Source organism: Falco peregrinus, chromosome 8 (assembly GCF_023634155.1).
Source record: "Falco peregrinus isolate bFalPer1 chromosome 8, bFalPer1.pri, whole genome shotgun sequence".
Classification (NCBI taxonomy): Eukaryota; Metazoa; Chordata; class Aves; order Falconiformes; family Falconidae; genus Falco; species Falco peregrinus.
In genome coordinates, this window is record NC_073728.1 from 24445258 (window position 1) to 24472442 (window position 27185).

Below are 27185 nucleotides of genomic sequence, written 5' to 3' on the forward strand. Positions count from 1 at the left end.
ACCAAAACTGTGGCTTAATATGAGGGAATTAAACCCTGTGGTGAGACTGAGAGATATTGAAAGACTCTCGCAGAGGAAGAAGTGGAAGCCTCATTGCTTGAATAATTTAAATCCTAAATGAATAATACAAACACAAATATACTGAAGGGAACAATCCACCGGCAGGTCGTCGAGTAGATGGATATATTGAAGTTTTTTGTAATTCTGTTTTCATGACCAGTACATGCTACTTCCAAAATGATCCTAAGTCATGAGGATTTGAATCCCTAGGCATTCTAACATAGCATGTAATAAGAGTGATGTATACTGTAGAATAATAAACTTAACTTTTTATGAATCCTTCCAGAAAAAGTTAAGTTGCCTGCTGTCTTACTGTTTTGCCACATGATGTTACCTTTATCAGCCTAGGAAATTTAGGTCACAGAAGTTCTGCAATTGTAGCTTTTGCATATATAATTCATATTCTTGTCATCAAATTACAGTCCCTCAAAAAGAATTACATGTAAACTATACACTGAACAAAATCCAAAATAAGTATAACATAATTTATTGTGAGTGTGTGTTACTGAAGAACTAAAATAGCTGTAAGATTAACTAGAAGTTTGTAATCACTTCTTAGAGCATAATTTAGTGCGGACACTTCTTTTGTAATGCTAAAATCTTGATAGCCTTTCTCCCATTCGGATATCTGAAGTCCTGAATACTAATAAGACCCATATGCAGACACAATGAAGAAGTAAACCTTAAGGCCAAATACAATAATCACCTCTGTGCATTCTCATTGACATCAATGACCTTGCTCAAAACAGGAGCCTTTCTTTTTCCAAGAGCAACAGTGAAGCACAAAGTAACCATAATCAGACATAATTTGAGGTGAATTTTGCAGCCACAGTAACTAAGTATTCCCATTTTCCTATGTAGGAAGCTACGTAGACTATGTGGCTCTAGGATTAGGAAAGACTTACCAGGGCATCAAAGCAGTGCAAGCAAAAAGAAGTTCCTGCTAGAAGGAGCCAGCTCTGGCAGCACTAACCCCCACACCTCTTTCAGTAGCATCAGCAGAGATTTGCTGTTTGGCTGCTCATGGTGTTCAAACAGCTGATTTCTATCTTCTCCAGCAGAGGTAATTTGGCAGTCTATTGTCCCAGGCAACTGCATACTTTGCCTATGCCTAAAGCCCAGCCAGTCATAATCTAATTGACGATCATTATTATTGTGAAGGATTAAAACAAAATCTGGATCTATACCTTGAAATTTTGGAAAGACATTAAACAGAATAAGGACAAGCAAGCAAGAGTGATAAAAACCAAAAGGTAATGAGAAGAGACATAAATCTGCCAAAAAATCGCAAATGCACACTGGTATTCAAAATAAAGTTTCAGTATTTTACTTGACAACTCTCAGGACACTCCCAGTCTTATTTAAAATTGGAAGCATATATACCATAGATGGGTGAATAAATGACAGGCCACACAGGATATATATGGTAAAAGCAACACAGACATTCTGTGCAGCTGGAACAATGTGGGGGTAGGGGGTGGGGTGCAGGGAAGAAAGAAGAAATAAGCTAAGAACTATCAAGACTTAAGAGTATCTTGTCCCAGTACAAAAAGATTTATTCAAATAGGAATGCACTAGCAAACTTCTGTCTACAGGAGAGCAAACCCTAGAATCAAGATAATTATGAAATGGAAAACATAACACTGTGAAAAATAACAACATATGGTTAAAGATTATTCAGGTTGGAAGAGGAAAGTAATTTCTCTTAGGGAGAGTCTCCTGGAGCATCAAAGAGTAAAAGGCACAGCCAAGAGTGGTAAGAATGCTGGACTAAAACTGATTGTCTCCTTTATATATTTTTTTTCCACCAAAAATATGATGGGAAATTTGATTAGAGCCATTTCCCCAGAGTTATCTTTTCTTAACTATAACAAGTTTAATTGCTAAAGCCAAGATGTTGAAAGACATCAACAATGCATCTCTGGGCACATGTTCCTCTAAATTCTCTTAAGGAACTTGAGAAAGAAGTGGTTAAAATGCCGGGGAAAGCCCTAAAACCATTGTTTCAAAATCAGCGGCTGTCCTTGAGGCCAGGAAATGCCATCTATAATTTTGCTGTGGAGCAGCAGCGTTCACTGGGGAGCTGGGGCTCTGCTGTGGCCAGGGCAGTGACACAAGGGGCCAGGGGACAAGGGATCAGTTGTGCTGGATGGATTTGAGCTCTGAAGACACCCTCCCTCAGTATTTTGGTCTCTTGCAGAGCTGGGAACTGTACAACTTTATAGATAAAACATCTATCTCCATAGAATTCTCCATTTCTTTCATCACATTAAAGAGGCACATTTATGATGAATTCAAACTTTCCCACTTGCCTGCATATTTTCTCAATGAAATGCAAATTCTTTCACATTACTTTCTCTGTATTAGTGGTAAATTGTCCGGGTTTAATATATTTTCCTCTTGCACTTCTCTCACTCTTGGCTTGCTACAGAAAATTATAAAGCATTATGCACAATTAGTATTAAGCACTCCAGGAGCAACAGATCATCAACAAGACTGCGGGGGTATAAATCAATGAGATAAAAGATCTTCTGAAGACACCTATTGCTCATGTAGTTATTAAATCCCATCATTCTTGTGAATTCATCCCCTGCTAAAAAACACATCTCACATTTTGACTTTCAGCAGCAGTTACCTTGTTTTGACTGGGGTTATCTTGATCAGGTTCTAAACTAACCAAGGGGGGGGGGGGGGGGAAGTGGACTCTGTTTAATGTATATTCACATAATCAACATCAAACTTCAAACTACCATCATAAGACGGAACAGAAAAGGTCTTCCAGGGTCATGGAGTCCTAGCCCTTTGTATTTCGGTTTTCAGGCAAGCATAGTGTGCTTTCCAAACTTAACATGAAAAGATAGGGCTTCAGTGAGATTTGAATTCTTTAAATATTTTTTACCATTTTCTTTTCTTTCTAGCCAGGCACCTAAAGCACTGGACTCTGGACTCTACTGGCCTGTAGTTGATCCAGTTTGCTTATAACTGTGGAATACTAGAAACAAACACCTGTGGTTCAGTACAGGTCACAATTTTGTTGTGTTTGTTTTCTATTGCTGTTATAGAACCATCAAAGTGACATTATTAGTGTAAAAACGAGACTGAAGTCACTGCTGGCCATTATGACTTGACTAGATGTTAGGTATTATGTAAAGTGTTAAAATAAATAAGGTCCTCTCGTGTTGTGTACCCTAGTTCCACTGCTGTCCATGAGAACTTGAATACATTTTCAGGACAATATATGTTCTTGGTTAAGACAAAGAGCAGAAAGAGAAAAGTTCAACCTGCAGCCTTACCCACTGTCCAAACCACATGGAAAGTGGGTAAAAATATTGCAAGAGTTTTATTCTCTAGTATTGATTGAAGTCACAAAAATGTTATACTTCTCCAAATATTGTGATTGCAAAGAATATATGGCTGTTATTTTTTTGATTCATGCCTCTCAGTATAGATATTGAAACATTTGCTTCTGTAAATAAGCAACACTCGCTTCCTAAGATTGATTATGTACTATTATGCATCACTTAATGTAGCTGAGGCTTCATAATTAGTATACAGTCAATTACCATGCAGCCTCCTAAATACAATTTATGCATATATATAAATGAAATTTTCAGACAACGTTTAAAGTGGTGTCAAGCCAGAACAATTCCACTGAGATCAAATGAAATTAGGCCAGAAACGTAGCCACACAGCCCACGGAGCATGTCCCCCCTTGATAAACACAGAGGATGACGCACAGTAACAGGGAAACAAAGGCCACACCTGAGAAAAGCCCACGGGAACAAGGGAACACCTGTTTGTGGTGCGGAAGAACAGGTGGGAGGCGGTGGTGTGCCGGCTCAATATCCTGCGTTTGCGATTACAAAGAACGGTGAGCAGGTGCTCCTCTCTTTTTTTCCCCCCTGTGAGTTTATTAAGAAGCTGCTGCTGCTTCGCGCTCCCCTGGAGACGCCTTTCCCGCACCGCATGGCTGCCCCCGGCTCCCTCCCCGTGTCACCCCCCGAGGTCCCCCGGCTCTCGCCGCGCCCGCTCTGCGCGCTGGGTGCTGCGGGAAGCCTTAATTACAGCGGGCCAACAACGCCCGCTCCCCCGGGAGCTCTCCCGGCCGCTCCTGCGGGTGGCAGAAGCGGAGTGGGGCGGGGGCGGCGGGCGGGCGCTCGCCCGGCCCGACCGCGGGCGGCGGCGCCTCCGTGCGCGCCGGCGGGGCGGCTTCAGCACCGCGGCCAGCTCCGAGCGGGCGGCCCCGGCCCCGAGCGGCGGGGCGGAGCCGGCCCGGGGACGCGGCTCCCGCGGCGGGGCGGCCTCGGTGCCCGCCGGGTCCCCCCCCGGCCGGGCGGGGGCGGCCTCTGCCCGCTGCCGCTCGCATCCCCGCGCCCCCTCCCGGCCCCCGGGCGGAGGCTCGCACCTGCTCGGCACCCGGGGAGCAGCGCCCGGCACCGGGGGGAACCCCCTTCCCCGGCGGGAGGGGTGCGTGGGGCGGGGGGAAGTCCTCGCAGGGCCACGCTGCGGGAGGAGGGGGCGATCCCTTCCGTCGGGGCGGGGAAGGATGCCGAGGGCTCCGGTGGTCCCTTCCCCGCCCATCGCTCAAAATCGCCCCCGCTCGCGCCTCCCCCCGCCGGACGGGGCGTGTACAAAACTGCCTCCCTCCCCCGGCCTCGCAGCGCTGGGGCTCCCCGGCGGGCCGCGCTCGGGGGCCGCGCAAGGGCCGGCGGTGCCGGGAGGACGGAGGAGCGCGGGCGGCCGGAGGTGGCGGGGCCCCCCCGCCGCCAGCGCCCTGGCTGCCCGCTGCCCCCCTGTAGCCGCAGCGCGGGGGATGTGGCACGTCGCGGTGCCGCCGGGGTGTAGCTCGTTCCTGATGCCGCTGCTTGTCGCCGAGTTTTGAAGAGATTTATTGGCTGGCTCCTGCTAAGCCACGCTTGAGTAATCCGAGCTGCCGCGCGCCGTGGTGAAGCCCGGAGGGGGGAACGTCACTCCCTCTGGCAGCGGAGCAACATTAGTCTTCCAGCCCTCTAACCATCACTACAGCGTCGGAAACTGCCGGGTCACAGCCATTTGCTTTGGAAAATTGGCGATGTTTGGTGGTAGAGATCGATTACCCTTGTAATCTTCCCCCCACCACCTCCTCCTGCTTACCCCACCCCTACCCACCCCAGACAATAGCATCCGAGCTCCTCCAGGAAAAAAAAAAAATAGAAAAGAAAGCAAGGAAAGAAAGAAAAAGAAAGAAACTGGGGGATGGATCTGACTCCGCTAGGAAAAGCGTGTGTCTAGAAGTGGTGCTAATGGGAAGAGATTTCCGAGCTCCAGAGGACGATGATTTGTCACAAAGGGTAGCGGGCTCGGTGCTTTGGGCTGGAGCCGTGTAGGAGATCCTTGGAGAAGTCATTGTGCACAGCAAACCGAAGACCTGTACAAACATGCCTGTTCGCAGAGGTCATGTGGCACCACAAAATACATTTTTGGGTACAATCATACGAAAATTTGAAGGGCAAAGTAAGTTCTCTCTTTCTCTCTATTTTGCTACAGTAGTTTGATTCTGCTTGTGACTAAATGGACAGCAGCTCCAGACTATTTTAAGTTTGTAGCTTGGAAAGAAAACCCCAGAGGTAAGGAGGGGATCCCTGGCAGGAGTAACATTGGGTTTCATCTAGAATACAGATTACCGACTTGAATTGTTGGGATTTTTTTTCCCCCACTATTTCAAGAGATAGTTTTTATCTTTGACTGTATCCGTGTTGTATAGCTATAGAAGTTATATCTCTTACCTTCTGAATTGGTGAGATGGCAGTGTGCGATCTTGCTGCCTGTGCATGTCTAAAAAATAAGCTAGATTTATTATTATTACTGTTACAATTGTTACTGTTATTATTAATTATAATTGTCTTTTCAAAATAAAGCAGAACTGTTCAGAGGAAACAGATTTAGAGGCAACAGATAATATGCAGAGGAGTTATTAAAGGGAAAATACTCTCTTACCTTGTTGTCATGACTGCATTTTAACATAGCTGTCAAATATTTCTGCTATGTTTGTGAAAGCCTAAAATATCTATCAAACTGGAGCAAATGCATCCTCGGGGAGAGTCTGTGAGATCTTTTCCAATGCAGCAGTTTACTACCTGTCGAGGAGGCTGAAGCTGAAGTGTTTTTCTGGCTGGAACACAGGTTTGCTGTTAACACTAAGAAGGAACACTTGATGCTTAAAATGAATTTCATTTAGAAACAGTAGTTTTGATATATGTACATTTATTTAAATATTTAGCATAGTTTTAGTATCAGTCGGGTGCAAACGCTTACAGCTAATTCCCTTTGATATACTTCCTTACACTTAAGCCCATGTTTAATATTTATAATATTTGAGGGGGGGAAAAATAAAGACAGTATTTGTAGTCCTAATTTATCTAAATGCTGAGTCAGTGTTGCTACTCAAGTAAAGTTTTTGTGCAGTAAAGTGTATATATTTTGAAGAGGATAAAGCAGTATCTACTAAATAAGCAAGCAATAAGTTAAAGTTCAGCATGATTGAAAGACAGTAGAAAAAGCAAGAATGAAATCTATATTTTTCTCTCCAAATATTTCACTGTGTTCAAAGACAGGTTATCTTTAAAATTTTTAAGACTTGTACTGCAAACTTGGTGTCACGTAAAAAGTCTTTTATAAAGTAAGGGACATCCTAGTGTGATTAAGTAAGCAGAAATTCATGTTATTAACAGTAAATGTATCAAAGCTGCACATTTATAATTACAATACCAATAGTTTGTTATAGTGATAAACAGAAATAAATGAAGTAACAGTTGAAAACTTTTGAACCTTTCTGTCAGGTGAGCATTTGGGGAAGGATGATGGACTGAAGCACAGAATGTCAGTGCACTGCACAAAATGCTTCCATCATAGTCTTTAGTTTTCATGTACCTTTGTACCTTTATGGTCCTTTTTTTTTTTTTTTTTTCCTTTTTCCCCTAAGGAATATTTTCCTTTACAAAAGTAACTTTTAAAACAATCACAGAGGGGAAAAAAATTATCATGTTCTATGTTCTTTTCTAGATACTGTTGTTGAAATACTGACTATAAACTTGCTGTTATTCACCTCAATGAAAATCCCTACAGATAGACTGGGCTGGTTGGACCGTATTCCAGGATGCTGTTCACTTGTGTAGAGCCCCCAGTTTCCCCCCAAAACAAGCTACTAACTTTTCAAGGACTTTCCTGGAGTTACGGCTGATGGGTTGGCACTCATCACCTGGGCTCCAGTGAAGCTAAAAAAGACAAAATTTTGAAGTCAAAAGGAGTTTTGCAGAAGACTTGCATAATCTGGCGGTTTTTATCCTTAAAACAAGTATCATAATCTTTAATGTATTCTAAATTGATTGAAGTTTCTTTAAAAGCTATGAATCAAATTAGCTGCATTAAATGACTGAAAAATCTCTGCATTTCAGGCATCCCAGTGAAAAGAAGGGCTGTTTAGCACCCATCCATGCAATCGTCACTTTATGAAATGTTGAAAGAGTACTAAAAAATGCATCACTTTCTTTATTGCAGATAAAAAATTCATCATTGCTAATGCTAGAGTGCAGAATTGTGCTATCATCTACTGCAATGATGGGTTCTGTGAGATGACTGGGTTCTCCAGGCCAGATGTCATGCAGAAACCTTGCACCTGTGACTTTCTTCATGGGCCAGAGACCAAAAGACATCATATTGCCCAAATAGCTCAAGCGCTGCTGGGATCAGAGGAGAGGAAAGTTGAAGTCACCTATTATCACAAAGACGGTAAAGTCTGGTTTTATTTTCAAGACTTTTTGTTTGTCTGGTTATCAGTTGATTGGTAAAGGAAGTGTTTAGCATCTGCTTGGCCAGACCCTTTGCTGGAGTAATATTGTAATTTTACTGAAGTCCAGTGAAGTACACTTATGTATACCAGTAGGGGAATCTGCTCTGAAAGTAGTGGGTGTATAGAGTATATCACTGTATGCTGACTCTAACAGCTGAATGAAGCTAGCACTGTGTTTGCAACTGTTGGAACAAAAGTTCCCCTCTCAGCTGGTTCAATCTCCTAAAGTAAACACTCCTACAACAATGAACAGATAACACAAGCACAGGGGGGTCATCCTGTGAATGTGATTTTTTTTTTTTTTTAACTGTTTCATCTCACAGGACATAGGAATGGTGTATCATTTTCAGGGGCTTAACTCTGCCTGCCTCACACAATTGGAACCATGCCTTGACTTAAATACAGTATTTTCCTGGAAAAAGTACAACAAAGTTAAATGTAGCAAAAATTGGCCTGTCACGAAGAAAGCATTAGCTTGTAAAGAAAGGGAGGAGTCTCTTTCAGAGATGAGGTATTGTGAAGTTGGAGTACCTGCAACTGAGCCACAGAAGTTGTCTTAGAATTATGTTGTCAGAGTAAAAATTTTGGCATGGCAAAGCTATGAAGAGTTTCCCTGTTATTCGCTGAAAACTCAATATATGAAGAACGGCTAAATCTGCTATGCTGATGCATTTTTCCTGTTCAGAGCATAAAATGAATAAATGACTGTATTTGCAGATTAAAAAATGCATACCAAGAAAACTAAATATGATACATTATAGCAAAAAACCTAAATATGATACACCATAGTTATATGTAGAGATATGGGTTTGTGGTTTTATTTTTTAATTACCCAGGGTTATTTACAGAAACATCTGTCTCTCAGACAAATCCAAGTAATGGGTAAGTGTGGTGTACCTTATTCTCTCTCTTGCTGTGTAGACTCTTGGGAGAAGGAAAAGGAAATTTGTATTCAAATGCTGAGCTTAAATTAGTTCTGGAAGTGCCAGTGCGGTGTTTGCATCAATTTTAGAATCACATGCAATGGATGCTCTTGAATTTTAAAGTCACAGAGTTAAATCCTGTTCTCAATAATTCTGTTGTTATCTCAGGGAGACTTAAGTAATATTATTTTTAGCTGAGGCTGGTATAATTCAGATAGGACTCGGGCCAACCATTCTACCCACGCTACCAATATTTAAGCATGTTCTTAGCACGTCCTCAGTAGAGTTCTTTAATTTTAGATCTGGTTCAGTGGTCTGGAGCAGGTTTTGGTCAAGATTGTTGTTGTAGCTGTGCCTCAAACATAGATTTCTCAGAATACCTGACACCGTGTGTCTTTTGCACATCTAGCCTGTGTTTGGCGTGTGTTAAAAATAATATTGCAAAAGGAGAATGTCATTGCTAACTTTCACAGCCATCAGCCTCGAGCACTGTTTTGAGATCTGGGTTTTTAAAAGTGTTTCAGTTTCCCGAGACATTACGAGGGAGGGAAAGGTGCTTATCTAAAGTATTGCTGATCTGTCAATTACCTTAAGGATATATTTTTTCCAAAATGCTGAATTCTGGCATCATGCAACACACCATAATCTGTTTGAGGCAAGCCAAAGTAAAACTCTCCATAAAAATTGCCATATATTTTGAAAATAGTTTTGAATTTTGAAGTGCATTATAAATGAGAGTTATGGATTATTCAGTGTAAACAACCTTATGCATAAGGGTTCTCAGTAACTTCACTTCTGTGAACAGTTTCTTTAAATTACTAGACCATATGTTTGAAGGTTAAGGAATTTCAAAAGCTACAGACAACAGTTCTAGAGAAATCTGGGTTGAATTCCTTAGAATTATACTGGTCAAAATGTAAATAGGATTTACCATGTGCACTGATATGAACTGCTAAACTTAAAAAAATACAGATGAATTATTTTGAATTGTAAATATAATTTAAAATATCCTGTCACTGATTACAGGCAAAAATTGACAAAATACAAGATAGGTCTGACACTCGAATATGTAAATGTCTGACAGTTTGATCATTTGTATATGCAGACTTTTTTGTTTCTTTCCACATAATATTCAATTCCTTTACAAAATGTGATTAAAACATCTGTTTAAGTGGCATCATAAAATTGAAACTACCAATATGATGGATATAACAAATGTCAGCAAACATATTCTATAGTTATTCTAAATTACTAAAAACAAATATTACACTTTTCATCTTCACTTCTTCACTTACGCCACTTTTCAAAATTGCAAATTTGTTTTTGCAATATAGACAGCGTATATATATACACCATATATAACATACTCTGCATATAATAACAATATACAGAGTGGTGATACTAACAAGGACTTCCACCAGGTTCTGAAAAAAAATTATTTTAAAGAATTTTCAAAAAATCTAAGAGTTTAGTGCCTGGTTAGTGGCTTATTTTTTACTGTGTGCTGTGGGTAAATATGAGAATATTTTCAGTCAATACAGTACAGTTAGAAATGTAACTTTCTCCATGTGAGTAACCCAAGTTACTAGAATGAACTATCAGTTGCTTAAAAATATGATTTTACAATACGTTTCATAGCTACTCATTGTATAATATTTAACATAATATTAAGCATATGGAGGAGGAAGACAGCTTAAAAACATGTGAATTGCTTGAGGTTCCACTGACAGAAGTTTCTGAGGACCATTTGTAAATAAAACCTTACTCCACATCATGCTATCATTTACTCTACATAAGGCACTGATTATATTAAAAATTTTAATATTTCAAAGTAAAGCAAATGTCAGTGGGATCATACATCCCCTCACTTATAAAGGTAATCTGTCATCGGATGTCCAGTAATGCAGATATCAGAAAGGGAATCACTAAACAACTAATGCTTTTTCTTTTTAATTCTAAATACCACCTCACACTTTTAAAATGTCACAGCCTTAAAGTTCAACTTAAAAGGAAAATCTTGTACTAGAAAAATGGTGTTGCATATGTACTAGGAATTAGGATTCTGATGTTCTCAACTGGTCTATAGTCTTTTTCTAGATGAAAGTGCAAGATCCTGAGTTTTAAACATCTTGTTGATGCAAGACTGAATGCTGCTGTTTGTTCACTGCTTTAATCTTTAGGCCAGATTACACACTTGAAGAAAAGGGGGCAGAAGGATGGGAGATATTTTGTAGCAGGTTGATTTTCAGAAAATGGCAGTTGCTTGAATCTACACTTCCCTAAACACAGCAGACAGAAGATACACTGGTCAAAGGAGAACACAAATTCTATGTAGTATGGTTTTATAAACGTGTTATCTAGACTGGGCATGTTTTCCTTTTCATGGTGCCATGTGTGGATGGGGTGGGGCGGGGGCAGGGGGAATACTTGTGATAGCTTTGTGTAATTGTTTAGATGGCATGGAGGTGGGATGCCAGCATTACTTACACACCCAGCAGGTCTTGTCCCAACCACACCAGTGCCCTGTCTTCGCAGTTTTTAACATTCACAGCTAAAAGCCTTACTCGCTCCTCTTGCAGTATTTGTATCAGAATAAGATTAATATAGCCTACATTTGGTTTTAATTTCTTCTCACTCCTTTTTCCTTTTAGAAGAGTATTTACACAATCCAGGCGAAGTTCTAGTCCTCTGGCCTGTTGTTAGTAGTGCCACAGTAGGCAATTACAGAGTTATCAATAGTAATTTATTCTTTTGAGAAAAATGGTTAATGGGAACAGATGGATGCCAAAACTAAGGGTTTGTATTTAGAGGTTCCCATCACACAAGAAGCTCCACAAATGTCACTGGATGTACTCACGGGATTACACTCAGTCAACTTCTTTTTAAATGTAAATATCCCTTTTTAAAAAGAATGATAGACAATACAGAAATCAACAATACAGACAAATCACAAGAACTATTATTTTGAAACAGTTTTTTTTAAAGTCTTGCCCATTAGGCATTAACATCTGCTTAATTAAAAAATTACACTCTGATATCAAAGTAGCAGCATAGTATACTCCTTGCTATCTCACAACTTCATTTTCACAAATCGTATATCTATTATGATCATTATTATAGTTGAAGGTAAGATATTGTTTATAGAGAATATAAATTCTTATTTTAATAAAATTATTTGTGGTGAAAATGTTTGACAGCTCTTCTTCTGAGGACTCCATTTTGCAGTTTAAGCTATTATTGCATAAATCATTCTTGACAGATGTAAAATATTGCTTGAGGTGGTAAAGCTGTAAAGCTTTTGACATAAAAAGTATAATTATTTTGGGATTGAGAATGGATATGTGATAATCTGAAAGGATTGTATCACACTGAATGCTTTTTTACTTCTTTACGCTTTGTGGACAACAATGGGCTACAGAGTATACCTGTTAAAGGGAGGTAAGGCGATCATTTAAGCTTGCACTGTATACATCGGATATTTTTTAGAGATAAGAAGCACTACAGAAGAGTATAGGTTTGAGTAAAAATAAGATTAAGCAATTATTTGCAGAGTTTTTACAAGCCTCACAAATTACTTGTCACTTACCCAGTTTGAGAAATGTAATTTGCCACAATTCTTTCCAAATTAAACATATTTGTGTTTTCAAAACACACTAAGATTCCAAAATAATATTTTAAGGCCCTTTAAGCTCTTTTTTGAGGATAAGAAAATAAAAAAATGTGTAAACATACGTAAAACTACTGACAAAATAAAGTGAAAATTATATTAAATGTTCTTAAATAGAAATATCAGGGTGTCATTTAGAAGGTCAGCACCTAGACTTCAGTCAGCATAGGCATTTTATCACCTGTTTGTGTTCTGTAAATGCTGTGAACCTACCAATCAGTTAACAATACAGCTGAAAAGAAAGACCCTTGCATGTGTGTCAGGTCCCCTTAGATTAGGTCTAATGTGAGGGTCAGCAAGTACAGTCTTGACTGTAGATTCAGTACCTTTACCAGAGCTGATGAGAAATGTCAATTAATCAAGTCACTCTCTAATACCCTGATACCGTAGGAGGTTTTGGTGTAAGAATACTATCTGACTGCATTTTGGCAAAGCAAGTGTTACCCCCCCACCAAAAAGCTGTCCAAGCCCTCTGTCTTAATGCAAACTTCTTTCAAACATCCTTATAAAAATCAACTTTGATCAACTCCAGAATGTGACTGAAGGTGTTGAGCTATTGGAAATGGATGACTCTTTCTTATGCCTGTAGTGTCATGGTTTTACCTTAGCTTTTAACACTTGACCGAAGAGACAAGACCGTTCCTCGTCCCAATCAGTATTGCTCTTTTTGCAATAGGGAGCACTATCAGCAGCGAGCTGATACCTCAATGGTAAGAATATCTCATTTAGCCATCCCTGCTTAGTTATGGCTCCTGTGCCTGCCTAGAGCCATGGGTCACTTATGCACGCTTCACATGGGATACCTAATAATTATTATAAAGCTGTTCTCAGATATACTAAGCATGTTTATTTATGGGCCAGTTTCAACAATATTTTTCGGTTCCTTGGCTTTCCAATGTATTCTTTTTTCTTCCCAGGTTAAGATGAATTTATTTTCAATAAGAAGAGGGCTTTCACAGAAGGTAATTTTTTTCCCATTCGCATATTCCTGCTAATGAGAGACAGTGTCTGAATAAAAAGGAACACCAATTAAATTGCCTTTAAAGTTATTCTCTTTGTCAGTGTTTAAGGTCCAAAAGGTATGATTAGATATGTCTAATTTCAACAAACAATGAAAAATACAACTGCTATTATTATAGCTGCTGCATCTTTAACAGAAAAAAAAACCCCAACTTACTCAGTTTGGAAAAATCCCTTCTGACAGTTTTAAGTTCCTCCATGGCACAAATAAAAATACCTGCAGGCTAGGAGGAGTCTTTCATTTTCAGTAGTGTCCAGAGGGAACTTTTCTGCCATTGGACTCTCACAGTACAGTTTTACAGCAGGATTCAGAAATTCACAGGGTCAACTTACACTAAGCAAGGGACCCAAATTTCCCTTGTGACAGCTACAAAAAATCAATGACTACTGACTTTCAAAAAGAGTCCCACAGGGGTATGAAAGGTGTCACATTCTGGTGTCAAATGGGACTAGAAGTTTACAGTACAATACACGTGCTCAAAATTGAAGTTTTCTAAGCTGTTTAGAATGATAACATCATAGAATCATTTAGGTTGGAAAAGACCTTTAAGATCAAGTCCAACCGTTAACTCGGGACTGCCAAGTCCATTGCTAAACCATGTCCCTAAAGCACCACATCTACATGTGTTTTAAATGCCTCCAGGGATTCCACCACCTCCCTGGGCAGCCTGTTCCAATGCTTGACCATCCTTTCAGTGAAGAAATTTTTCCTAACATCCAATCTAAACCTCCCCTGGCACAACTTGAGGACGTTTCCTCTTGTTCTACTGCTAGTTATCTGTGAGAAGAGACCTACCTCCACGCACCTACAACCTCCTTTCAGGCAGCTGTAGAGAGCAATAAGGTTCCCCTCTGAGTTTCCTCTTCTCCAGACTAAACCACCCCAGTTCCCTCAGCCCCCTCTGATAAAACTTGTGATCCAGACCCTTCACCAGTTTTGTTGCCCTTCTCTGGACATGCACCAGCACCTCAATGTCCCTTTTGAGGTGAGGGGCACAAAACTGACCACAATATTCAAGGTGCAGCCTCACCAGTGCCGAGCAGAGTTTCATCTTTTAATTAGGCATTGCCTGACAAAGTTTTTTTATCTGTTTTGAATATGTTCCTTACAGTTTTAGTGAAAGCTATTTTGGTTTTGGGTTATGAGACAAAAAGAACAGAAGCTGTTAGTCTATTTTTTGGTATGGTTTCACATGATATTATTGTGTCCTCTTTCCATCTGCAGCGTGCATCCTTTTTAATGTTACAATCTGATAAGGGAGCTATTCCATACTCCTAATATGTGTTATTGATTTGTTCGTTCTTTTCTCCACCTAACTGGCCCGTATTTCAAGAGGAGATGCAGAGAGGAAATCAGACATCATACCTTGCAATAGACATGGGGGAAGAGCAACTGCTTTTCTAATAGCAGCCTTAGGCTTATTTGCTGTTATACAAACTTCAGAACATGGCACTGTGAATAGTCCCGATGTGGACATTGGTGCTGTTCCCTCTGGTTTCAAGCAATGGAAGACAATAGTGGTATGCATCAGATTTGATCTGAGTGGTTTCATGTCCAGTTTTAAAGGGTTCCCTACATATTTAACTTAGTGTATGACTCAGTCTATGTGCTAGACAGTCCATATTCTTCTCAGCTTCCCAGCTAAGTATGGAAAAAGCTTAATCAAGCAGTATAGGATTCAGAGCAAGACCAAGCTGACTATGGAAATTGCTAACTGACTGTGGAAACCATTCTATCTCAAAAGCAATCAGAACTGTAGCTGTGAACCTAGATCTAGGCAGAGCAGATGCATGACAATGACAGTGGGGTATCTTGGCTCTATAGTTACAGCTGGTTTCACACAGTCTGCATCTCTGAAAGTTCATCTCAGAGGTGAGAGGTATTGATGTTATAATTTTGTATACCTTGAACCTTTTAGTCTAGTATACTGTTTTTGTTTTAAGGAAATAACATTCACATTTGAATTATTTCTTAGAAATTAAATTAAAATTTCATTTGGAAAGCAGAATTACAGCCATAACTAGTCACAAAATGCTTTTTGACCTCCAGCATTTCCATAGATACGCCATTTTAAGCTGCCCCACCAGCTTTCTGGTACAGTATAGCGTTTTAGTTTCTATTTTTCTTAATTCTTTAATTCTGTAATCACAGTGAAATCTCATGAGTAAAGATCACCATAAAGGATACCAAAATTCAATCTGAAATACAAAGTAAATAGTATACAGGGAAGGCCCTGTTTTCTTTTTCTGTTTCATTACCAGACTAGTTATACATTTAATTTTACCTAGTTTTGATAATGCCCTTGATTATAGCACGGAAGTGTTATCCACAAAAAGAATATATTCCAGCTTCATTCTTAACAAAGATCATCACAACCTAAAGGTGGTGTTTAAATGTAAACATTAGTAACTAATTAATTGCTATAGTTGAGTAGAAATGTCCAGAAGAAAGGTTAGGCCAGAAATCACAGCTGCCCTCAGTACTTCCTTACCTGCTGAAATTTTTTACATTCCTGTCCTTGTTCCTCCATAGTACCACAATCAATTAAAATCCTTTCTTTTACATGTTGCTATGACCTCATTTAATTCACTGATTTGCCACATGAGACTGCAGTGGAAACCAGAAAGTTTTGCCTAAATGTTCAATTCAGTTCAGAGAAACACAGCAAGAGTTTACTTCAAATACCGGGAAATCAGGATTTATCACAATACCCAAATATACTGATCTTGACAGTATCAACTTATGAAATGTTGGCATTTTTAGAGCAAATGCATGGGACTATATAGTAAATGATTGTTTCTGCTCCCAGAAACACTCTTAAAGGCCTGAGAGCAAGATATCAATACCTACAGACACAGGACTTGGCTTGTGCACCCACAGTTTTCACAGAATTAAACTGCAAAGTTTAATTTTTGCAGCACTAACAATCCTGATCTTTAGGTATTAGAGCACTGCTGGTAGAGGCATATTATGCCATTGCTAACTAGTATTAGCTGGATCTGAGATACTACATACAAAGACAGAAAGTTATAAAAGAAACATGCAAAACGCAGACAAAACCTTCCTCCATTTTAATCCACAGGGGACACAGAGATGACTTCAGAACAAGATGAGATTTCTATCAGATTTTTTGCCTTTGTATTATACCTAGGCTGCTTGAAAAGCAGCTAATCATCATGTAAATACATTTCATCACTAACACACATGTTCTAAAGCACTTATTCCCAGCTGTTCTCAGACTTTGGCATCTGTGCCCTTTTGCGATTGTTTCTTAGAGCATTCTCTGCTAATTTTCATTCAAATCAATGCAAGTGTATCTCTGAAAATAGCTTGCAAATTTCCTTCTTTCAAAACTCATTCGTGCCAATCTGCTTTACTCCCTCCTTTCTGGAAAAAATGCCAGATAATCTCATTAGTATTTTGCATGTTTATGGCTGTTGTTCAAGAAAGCATTTCTTTTTATACTTTCAAAAAAACATGAAACTCAGTAGTCCATATATCCTATTGTCATGGTATTTAAGGTAAAATACTGCTGCAGTTCTGTCTGCTTGCTTGGAAAATGGCTTTCAATTCACAAATGGAAAAAAGAAAGAAAACCTGAAGTCTATGTAATTTTAAATAATGGTAATAAAAGAAAGGAAAATGGGTTCTTTTTATTTTCCCCATGATAAGTGCCCAGCATTATTTTTGCATGATAGAATGTACCAGGAATCAATTTAACACCGAAGTCCAACAGCAGAAAAGTCAGCACTTCCCAAAAGGACTATTTCTGGAGTCATGGACAACATACCTTATTATTCAAGAGAATAACAGCCTTGAAGTACAAAACCAGGTACCTATAAATCAATATCTGAGCCTTTTTTGTGGCTTAATGGAGCAGCTCATGAACTGGTGTGAAAGACAGCCTATGGGTAATGTCAGTCCTGAGCCGGTCTGTGCTGCTGCACAGTTCAGAGCATCCTTAGTGCTTCTGTAAGTTATACTGATTGTTTATGGCAATGAGAATATGAGGTGGCACAGAAACAGCTTTTGTGTTTTACCCACAAAGAAAAGTTTTGTAGATGGATAAAGCAGAATTTGAGTCCTGTTTGTGGGTGACCACAAAATTGTACTAAGACGTTGTTTCTCTTTATCCTGAAACTTGCAAATCACTTCTCTCACTTCAGTAGAGCCGGGGTCTAAGGAGCTGCTCCTAAATGTTTAAAAAGTTAATTATAAACTATGCATTACTACTGGAGCTACAAGCAGAGTTAGTTTCTGATATGTTTGTAGATGAGGCACTCAGTGCAGGTGACATCAGACTCCTCACTCCTCTGCTTATTTTTTATTTAAAGAGGAGGAAAAAGGAAGGAATACATGGTTTGCAGGCAACTCTTCTTCCTAGCTGACAGGTATGAAATTTTGTTTTATAGAAACAACTACACAAACCAATAATATTACAGCTGAGGGAGCTTTTCAATAGACCATGCAGGCCTATTTACATTCATTTCTGGTTGTCTTTTGACTTCATTTATAAAGAAACAGATCCTGCAGAAGCAGAATTGCCAGTAGCATCACTGTCTCTGCAGAACCTGACAAATACAAAACATAATTATTAGCCAAATAAATACATTCTGTATGGCTGCTTGCATTCCAAACATGATTTCTCTCACATTTGAATGAACAAGAGCATTTGTCCCTGCTTTATGGGAACTGAGTGAATTGTTTTTCTTCTCACCTTGGGATCATTTTTCTGTACATAAAAAAAGTTGTGCATAAAGCACTTTATTTCCATTTTCTGATGAATTTAAGAAAATAGATCAACTGGTTTAGTCTTGATGTGTACCTGTGAAGTAGATTATCCAAACTATTTTTTGCCTCTTAGGGGCCACAGGCACTGAAATATCAGACATAATGGAAGTTTCATAGTCACGAAGATCACACTGAGGTTCAATTACTCCAAGGGAAACGACTGACCTGAACTTTTACATGTAAAAGCAATTTTTAGGACTAGATTTTAAAGTATATATATATATATGTATTATATAAAGGCATTTCTCTTCTCAAAAGGTTTAACAACCACTTTGAGGAGCTGCCAGAATTACCTCCTACCCCATCATAGACTATTGATGTTTTATAGTTCACAACAGTTTTACTAATAAAGCAAGATTTTTATAAAATACATTCAGTCACAGGAAGTCTGAACTGAACAGCAAATTAAAGTGACTCCTAATGAGCTGATAGACTAATGCAGTAAGACTCTTACCTTGAAAGACAGATTATTCTTGAAAAACTCACAGTTCCAAGCCTTCAGTCTCTACCATAATTTTTGCACTATCCTCTCTTTTCTAAGACTGTACCAAGTGCATTGTAACACTGTATAGACTAGAGCACTGTATATGTATAAATGCTACAAAAAACACCAACCCCAACATGATCCAAGAAATGGATAACAGAGTGAGAATATGAAATGATATTCAACAAGGAATAGTTCTATAAAACAATCTTCCGTAGGGATTGCACTGAATAGGAATTATTCTTAAATTAGTATCTCAGACCACAGGCCAAGTCCAAGAAAAGACACACCCTAGGATGATACAGATGTGTACATGTCTCTGTCCTGTCTGTAATAAAAAGATAATTTATAGAGAAACAACATCTTCTGATAGAGAGAATACATACTGTAATGATCCTCAAGTGCTAGAATGGGGTTAGAGACAGCTGGGGCTATTCTGAATGGCAGAAGGTGCCAAACTGTTTACTTCCCTTACCACAGGGTTAAAGAATGCAAGGGTGAAATCAAGTCCTGCTCATCTTTTTCCCATGTAAGCCCTGTATCAAGTTCAGCCTTCAGGTTTTCCAAATTTAATACAGAAAATAGAACTGCCAAATAAATGACAAAGAAAAAATATGAGGTGTGGTTAATAAAGTTCAGTGGCTGGTAAGCTCACGCTTTTTCCAAACAGAAAAAGTTTATCATTTGCAGTTCTCACAATGGACTTTTTTTGTGACAGTCGTAGCACTTATTCAGGAGAACTGTGAATCAGTCATACAGAGCCTATGCATCATTCTTAAACCACATCAATATTTTAAAAGAAAGAAAATCTATATTTTATCTGAGCATTATTTGTCTTTAACTGGTGCTGCTTGTATTATAGAATGAACAAGGCTTTACTTCCTCCCCAAAATAAAAAACTCCCACTCTCCAAATAGTCAAATAACTGAAATTTCATCATTTTCTAGCTTGATTCAGCTTTTTAGGTGTGCATAATGGAGTCTGTCCACAATGATCCTGAATACTTGTGAGAATTATGTAAACTTACCAATAAGAAAATGGACATTTCTGCAGGATATAGTACATCTGTTTAGATTCAGCTGGCTCATCTCTAAACTTGATATATTAACCACAGATATCCTCATTTACATAGTTGAGATTGTAACTTTTTTCCTCTCTTGGATTTCACCCTTTGTTTGTATCTTGTTTTTTAGAAACTGGCACAATCTGTATAACAAGTAATGCTTTGTTTCACATAGGAATCTTTAAATAGCAATAACTCAGCCGTGTTTGCTTTCAGAAAGCATTCTGTTAGCATGGCACATATTCTAGCCAATATATAACATTTTACCATTCCGGTATTGCCAAGAAGTCCTTTTGTTAGATTGGTCTTTTATAGCCATCATAGTTTCACAGAATCAAGAAGAATTTAGGTCAGGAGGAGACTCAGGAGGTTGTCCACTCCAGCCTCCAGCTGAAAGCAGGAACAACACAAAATTCAGACTAGGTTGTTTAGGGCTTAGTCCAGCTGAGGCCACGATGGAGACCACACAGACTCTCTGGGCAACCTGTTCCAGTGCTCAGTTACCCTCATAGTGAAACTGGTTTCTCCTTACACCAGGTCAGGACCTCACCCATTTTAATTTAAAGCTTTGTCTATCATTCTTCTGCCATGCACCTCAGTAAAGAACCTGCCTCCATCTCCTAGTAATCTCATAGCTACTGAAAGGCTGTTATCGCATCCCTCAAAGCTGTCTCTTTAGGCTCCTGGCCAAGGCCAATTTCCTCAGCCTCTCCTCACAGGACATGTGCTCTAGGTTCATATCAATTTGGTGGCCTCTACTGGCCTCACTCAAGCTTATCAGCACCTCTCTTGTACTAGGGGTCCAAAGCTAGGTGCACTACTCCAGGTGTGACCTAATGAGCACTGAGGAAAGAGAAAGTATCAAATTCCTTGATCTACTGGCTACGCTCCTGATGATACAGCCCAGTATGCTTTGTCCTGGACACAGCTGAACTCGAATTTCTCAAGGGATCCCTGACTCCATCCTCTTCTACTCCCTTGAACCCTGTCTCAAGATTCATATGGGTCCCAGACTGAGGCAGTGAATGTATAGAGTACCTCAGCCTTATCTGCATCCACTGTCACTAAATCACCCTCCCCGCTCAGCAGCAGGCTCATGTTTTGTTTATTCTTTTGCTGCTAACAGCTAGCAACAGAAGCTCTTCTTGTTGCTCTTGATGTCCCTAGAGTTTCAAGTCTAGCTCAGCCTTTCCTTTCCTAAAACCATCCTAGCACATCTGGACAGTGTTTCTGTATTCCTCCTTTGTAACCTGCCCTTGCTCCTTGCTCCCATGCCCTTTATATCCTGAAACCAGGACAATGTTTGGGCTTTTTTTATCACACTGGAGATCAGTTATGAGTTCCTTGCTAAGCCAGCTGGTATTCTGATACATCTTGTTAGTTACCTTTTTTTTCTTTCTCAATTCAGTAGCACATATATAGGTATTTTGCACATCTTTTATTGTACTAATTGGCATTCTGTACTACTTTTACAGATTCCTCTTCACTATTCACTATTATGGCAAGTTTTATACATGACATTTTATGTAACTTAGGTACACTTACACATACATTACAAAATCCTGTTTACATTGTGTATTAAAGACAGTTGAAATTGTGTAACCTAGATACTGTTCGCCAGAAGATCTTTTTCCAAGTGTCATTACTGATGTGCTACATGGTATAAATTCCATGTTGCTACCCATTTTATTATAAGGAACTATATGCTCAGCGTTTTTCCGCCTTGGAGGCCAATCTGCCAGGCCTGTTAGGCATCTGCCCAGTTGTCTTTGGGAGATTTTTTATAATAACATGTTTGAATTAAGAAGAAAATAGACATTCTAATGCTTATTTTGCCATGGATTACAGTCATCCAAACAGCTTAATGCTAAAGATAATTGCAATGGAGTTCTTCTTGTAAGTTTTAGAAGCAGGTAATCAATTGCCTTTTATTGGGAGATAAATGCAACTGCCACTGGGAATTAAATGCAACTGTCACTAGCAAACAACTAGGGCATCCCTGGCACACATTATTCAGCACTCCATTTCTGTCATTAAAGATGTGAAAAAAACAGATCTTCTAAGGGAAAAATATTTTTCACATCGTGTGGAATTCTTGTAGTGACTTTCAGTAGTGAGGTAATCTCACTGAAACACTGTCTCATCACAGAAGAAAATGTTTGTTGCTAACATTTCCTTATATAGGTCATGGCAAAAGACAGCGCTTTCTTCTCCATTTATCTTCTGCCACTTTTTATTTCACATTTTCTTCAAGAAATGATAGATACAGTGATTTGTTGTATGCTCTTTCTTCTAGGTTAATCACTAGGGGAGACAGAAATCTGCTGTTTCCTTCAAGGGTTAATACTGCCCTTTTCCTTCAAGCCAATGCCAACTAGCCTTCCCCTACCCTGTCAAACAACACAATCAATATTGAAGTGTGCTTACCACCTCCTGAGAGGAGCTCAGCACATTCGGCTGCCAGCACTGGTGGTACTCAGCACCCTGCTGGAGCTGGCCCCTAACAGCTGGAGCACAATGTGTCAGCAGCAGAGCACCGGGAATCCTGCAGCTTTTGTGGTACTGCAGTGATGTCAGATCCATGGGTTTAAGCACTGTCCCTTCAAACACCCATCATTTAGGGATGTGATTCCATGTGAGGATATTAAAAAACACAACTGAGACATGATCTCACTGGTTTAAGTCACCCCAGCTGGGTGGCCTGACAGCCTATTCAGATTTGTAACCCATTCCATGTTTTCTTTCAGTTCTTTATAAATAGACAGGAACTGTTAAACAAACAGAATGTGGCAATTAAAGCATATTTAATGAATATTCTTAATGAGTTCAACTGCTGTTTGAAGGTGTTGATAAGCTCCATTAAATATACTTCCACTGACTAAAACAGCATTGACAATATTTGTAATGTTATTATTAAAATAATTTTTCTCCCTACTGCATGCATGTTTGACATATCTGTTTGTTTCATGCTGGATTTTATTTTTAATCATCCTAATGTGATGTTAAAAAGTTCATCAATAAAACCTGCTTTACTGACGGTCTAAAATAAACTGTCTTTCAGTGTTTCCCTGAGTGACAGATAAAAGAATCCTGGTGGTGTACAACAGCAGTTCCTGGCATTACACTACCGGTGCTGGTTGCCCTACAATCAATTTGATGATGCATACAAGTTACAATATAGTATTATGTAAGGATTTCTGATTTGGTAATTTTTTTCTTTGAAGCGTGTTTTTTATTTCAACTCAGATGCAAAGCCATTCCTACTTCTTCAGTAGTCAATGAGAGATTCACACATTGGCAGTATAATCGCAGTCATTTCTGCATGTAACAGATATAGCGTAGTATGCGGGGTAGCTACTTGTACGTGCTTCATTTCTGCATAGGGTTAATTTAGGGCACATAGCACTGTGACATATGTCTTATGTTTAATTTAAAGGAAAGAGGATATACAAATTATTTCTCATTCTCGGACTGGACCAAATTGTCATTGTCAGATTGCCCATTAATAGCCAATTACAACTGTTGACTTGTTTTTGTCACAGAGAGTGGTTAAAGATACTTGGCCATACAAGCTTCGTGTAAAGTCAGAATGTGACCAAGAGCCAAAAGGATGGCTTTTCTAAGCCTTGTTTCTGATATTGTGCTTTGCAGAGGAATACAGTTCTCTTTACAAGTAGGTATTACAAAACAACTTTCCCTTATGACTAACAACTTCAGAAATGGTGTTTACTTCCCAGTTATTTATGTTCTTTATGTAAAACTAAAGAAACAGAAACCCAACTTCCCAAACCAAATAGGTATAACTTCTAAGAAGGTTTTTGAATAACTGAAATCCTTGTGTGTTTCTATTTGGATGTGAAATTCTTGAAAATATTTGTTAATTACATATTTGATACTCAGATACTTGATAAAGGCTTTACAAGCATATGCTTTTTTGAGACCTTGTTGAAGAGATCACCCTTCTAATGATCAGTGAGTCATTCTTTTTTAGATACACATTATAACATACATTTTGCAAGCAATTATAAAAGCAAAATAACTTAAGAGATATTTTCAAATTGAAGTAATTTCATGCTAACTACAGCCCTAATCTGTAGGGTTATGGCATTTTTATTATTGCTTGAAATTACCATTTTCTCCCTGGAACCCAAGATAATAAAATGGAATATAATAGGAAATTTTAGAGATCAGGGCAGTAAGTTCACAACCATGGAACTGCCCAGGTCTATTGGCTGGGAAAAAGAATTATATTATTTTAAAGTGCTAATGGTAAATATAAACCCTTTTTTTGAGTACAGGGCTGGCAATTCCATTAAGCCTACCTAATTGGCCTTTCTGAAGTGCAGCAAAAAGCATAAGGAAAATGTCAGGCTAAAGGCTTCTGTGCATAGCTCCAAACCCTGCAATGGTAAATTCAGCTTTCCTTTCAATATCTTAGGTACTGTAGAGGCCCTCCTGCATACCTGTGTTGGAGGTTGATAGTATCTTATGTTTTATGGGAATAAAACCCAGGTCAGTGATAAAAGTTAACACACTATCTTTTAGATATTATCTGCAAAGGATCTCAGGGCTGCAATCTTAAGAGTCATTGAGGAGTTTCCATGTTTAAGCAAGCGGAAAAAAAGCATGCAAAATCCTGCTGGAGAAGTTCCTAGTTAGGTCCATACATAAAGCTCATTTCACCACTACAGCTTTCAGTGGGGAGAGGAACGGATGTGGATTCTTAAGCATACATAGAATTGTCTTTTTTCTTCCATTGAAATTCTCTTTCAGCTCAACATAAGCAAAGCAGCTGGTGTGGTCATATGCTGAACACGAATCAGCTGAGCACACCTGGCAAGTAGCTGTTTACTCAGTTCTGTAGTTTGCTAGGAATCATACTGTCTTTTTTTACAAAGGTGCCCACAATTTTAACCCTGTATTTTTTTTCGGATTATGAGATATGTTCACTTTTCCTTCAGGCCAGACATTACAATGCATGGTAAGATTTTTCAAGAAAAGTTAAGTGAACTAGAATACTCAGCTCTTCCTTTCGTGAAGATTTTAATTTTGGTTGTTTATGGGGTATGAAAACAATGGCCTGCATTCTATACCTAAATGAGATCTGATCTTTTCTGAAAATCTAGCCTAAGCTGCAAATTTAGGGAAGTTATACATCTGATTTGCTGAATAGTTCACCGTTATTTTTCTTTTCGTTATATCATAAAGGATCTATCTTCTGCAATATTAGAGCTCAGTAATAATATACTGTATCCATTAATATCTACAAATAATAATATGGAAATAAGTGTAGTAAAGTTGTCTTTTTCCTTGCTGCCACTTATGCTTATTTGCACATCTTTTTCATGTTATTTGTAAAATAAATATCACACAGTAAAACACAGAAGGGACAAATTACAAATTCACTAATATTCTACACATTACTTCTTCAGAGCAACTGGCAATATCCAGCAGTGTATACTCATTGGTTTGGGTACCAATGTGGATTTTTAGCTTTAATACAGTTTATGGGAAATATAGTAAATAGCTTCAGATATATTTACTATGGTAGTTTTAATTACTCCTAATTACATAATTATAATTAAATTGGGTACCTAACAGTATTTATCAAACAAGGATATAGTTGATATTACCATATTAAATTGGCTTGGCTCTGTATTAAATCAAAGTGCAAAAGTCAAGCAGAAAGCTTGATGTAGCACTTGAGTTGGAGCTCTTTTCAGACTTCAGGTGAGGATCCTCTGGAGAAGCTGGATATTACAGATCATTCCAAAAGGAAAGAAAGCATGTATAAGCACTGTAGGAAACATACAAGCACAATAAGAAAGCATGTGCATAAATGACTGTATGAGACTGTATGAAATATTTCAGTCCTTGGCAGAAGTGTGGGATAGCAACAACAGAAATATTTCCTTTCAGGCTCCACCCTGCTAACTTTTCATGTCATGTTTCAACTGAGTCATTTCTGCAAATGCTGAATTTCTCTGTACCCAGATTTAAAATAGCTGAATTTAAAAGCAGGAAGACTGGCTTGGACATTTTTACGCTACCGTGAGAAAACCACATCCGAGGTTTGTTGGAAATTCAAATACCTAACATCTTCATAACTGAACTTTCAGGGTAGGTTTGGGCTTGTGCCAGTAAACAGCATCTTCATTACAATGAATATTCCAAACATACAAGGCTTATAACCTACTTACAAAATAGCCCAAAGTAGGCAGGAAACATGCCAAAGGGCCATACAAGCAAATCTTGGATTGCATGTATCCACCAGGTGGGAAGAGAGCATGAACAGGGCACAGCGACCTTACAGTAATATTAACACATTGATTCCACGGGAAGTGTTGCAAATGCCATAATTCAAGTTGGAGCTGGTTTTGGTTTTTGTCTAGGCTTACAAGAAGAGTAGGAAGGTGAGCTAACACCCCTTTCCCTGATCTACCTTAACTGAAACAAGCAAACACTACACAGAGCAGAGGACTGAAAGTCAAGACTCTCTTGGAAGTGTTTTAAACTGTTTTTCTTTCTCTTTAACCTTGATAAAAGCATGGTTATTTATAGGATAGCAAAATGTCAATTGATTTTTTATGTAGCAGAGTAAAGATATAATGTAAGGCAGTGTGGTGAGAAGATGTTCTACGGAGATAATTTGAATGCTAGGTTTTCTTGGTGTGCTTTTGTTTCACTATATTTAATCTGTTTTCTAAAGTACTCAATTAGAAATAAATGTGATTAAAATAACAGAGAAATTATCCAGAACTTTTTGATGCTACCTATATATTTTTGAAGATCTGACTGATTATATGTACAGTGCAGAGATACTGTAATCTGGGCCAGGCCTCTTATTTACTCTGTTAACTACACTGCCAGGTCTGTATAGTTTTTATTGAATGCTCATGCATCTCATTCTGCATGAAAAGTTCACAAAACAGTAACAAGCACTTCTGCAGGAAGCCAGGGAGCTGTGCAGAAGGGTCTTTGTGGATAAGCATCCTCTTCCAGTCGTAAGAAGTAATCACCAAATAATGTCCAGGGATTTCTAGTGCCAAGAATGAAAAGCAGGGTAGTGAGTAACGCCTGAAAATTCAGTTCAATTCAGAGGACAGTTCGTGATCTTCTCTTTCCTCCTTCTTCTTCATCATGAGCAGGACACAATTCATCATCTTTGGTACGGGACGGGGACTTCCAGGAGAGGGTAAAGCAAGGTGTGCTGGAGAGCATGCTAACAGCTGGTTCAGGAATCAACTGTAATTTTCACAGCTGGTTTTTGTGAACCAGCCTGAACTACTTTGAGTGGTGCCCCTGGCTGTGCAGCTGTGTCCACAGCATACAGGTGCTAATATGACCC

At 38.9% G+C, this 27185-nt stretch overlaps 1 protein-coding gene across 1 annotated transcript in view; it reads left to right on the forward strand.

Annotated features, from left to right (window-relative positions):
• Positions 1 to 4701: 4701 nt before the first annotated feature.
• KCNH7 (potassium voltage-gated channel subfamily H member 7) overlaps positions 4702 to 27185 on the forward strand; it is a 233447-nt gene continuing 210963 nt past the window's right edge. The window contains exons 1-2 of the mRNA XM_027782345.2: positions 4702 to 5553; positions 7597 to 7827. Coding sequence (XP_027638146.1) covers positions 5478 to 5553; positions 7597 to 7827 — 307 coding nt within the window. The 5' untranslated portion in view covers positions 4702 to 5477. The remainder of the gene's footprint in view (positions 5554 to 7596; positions 7828 to 27185) is intronic.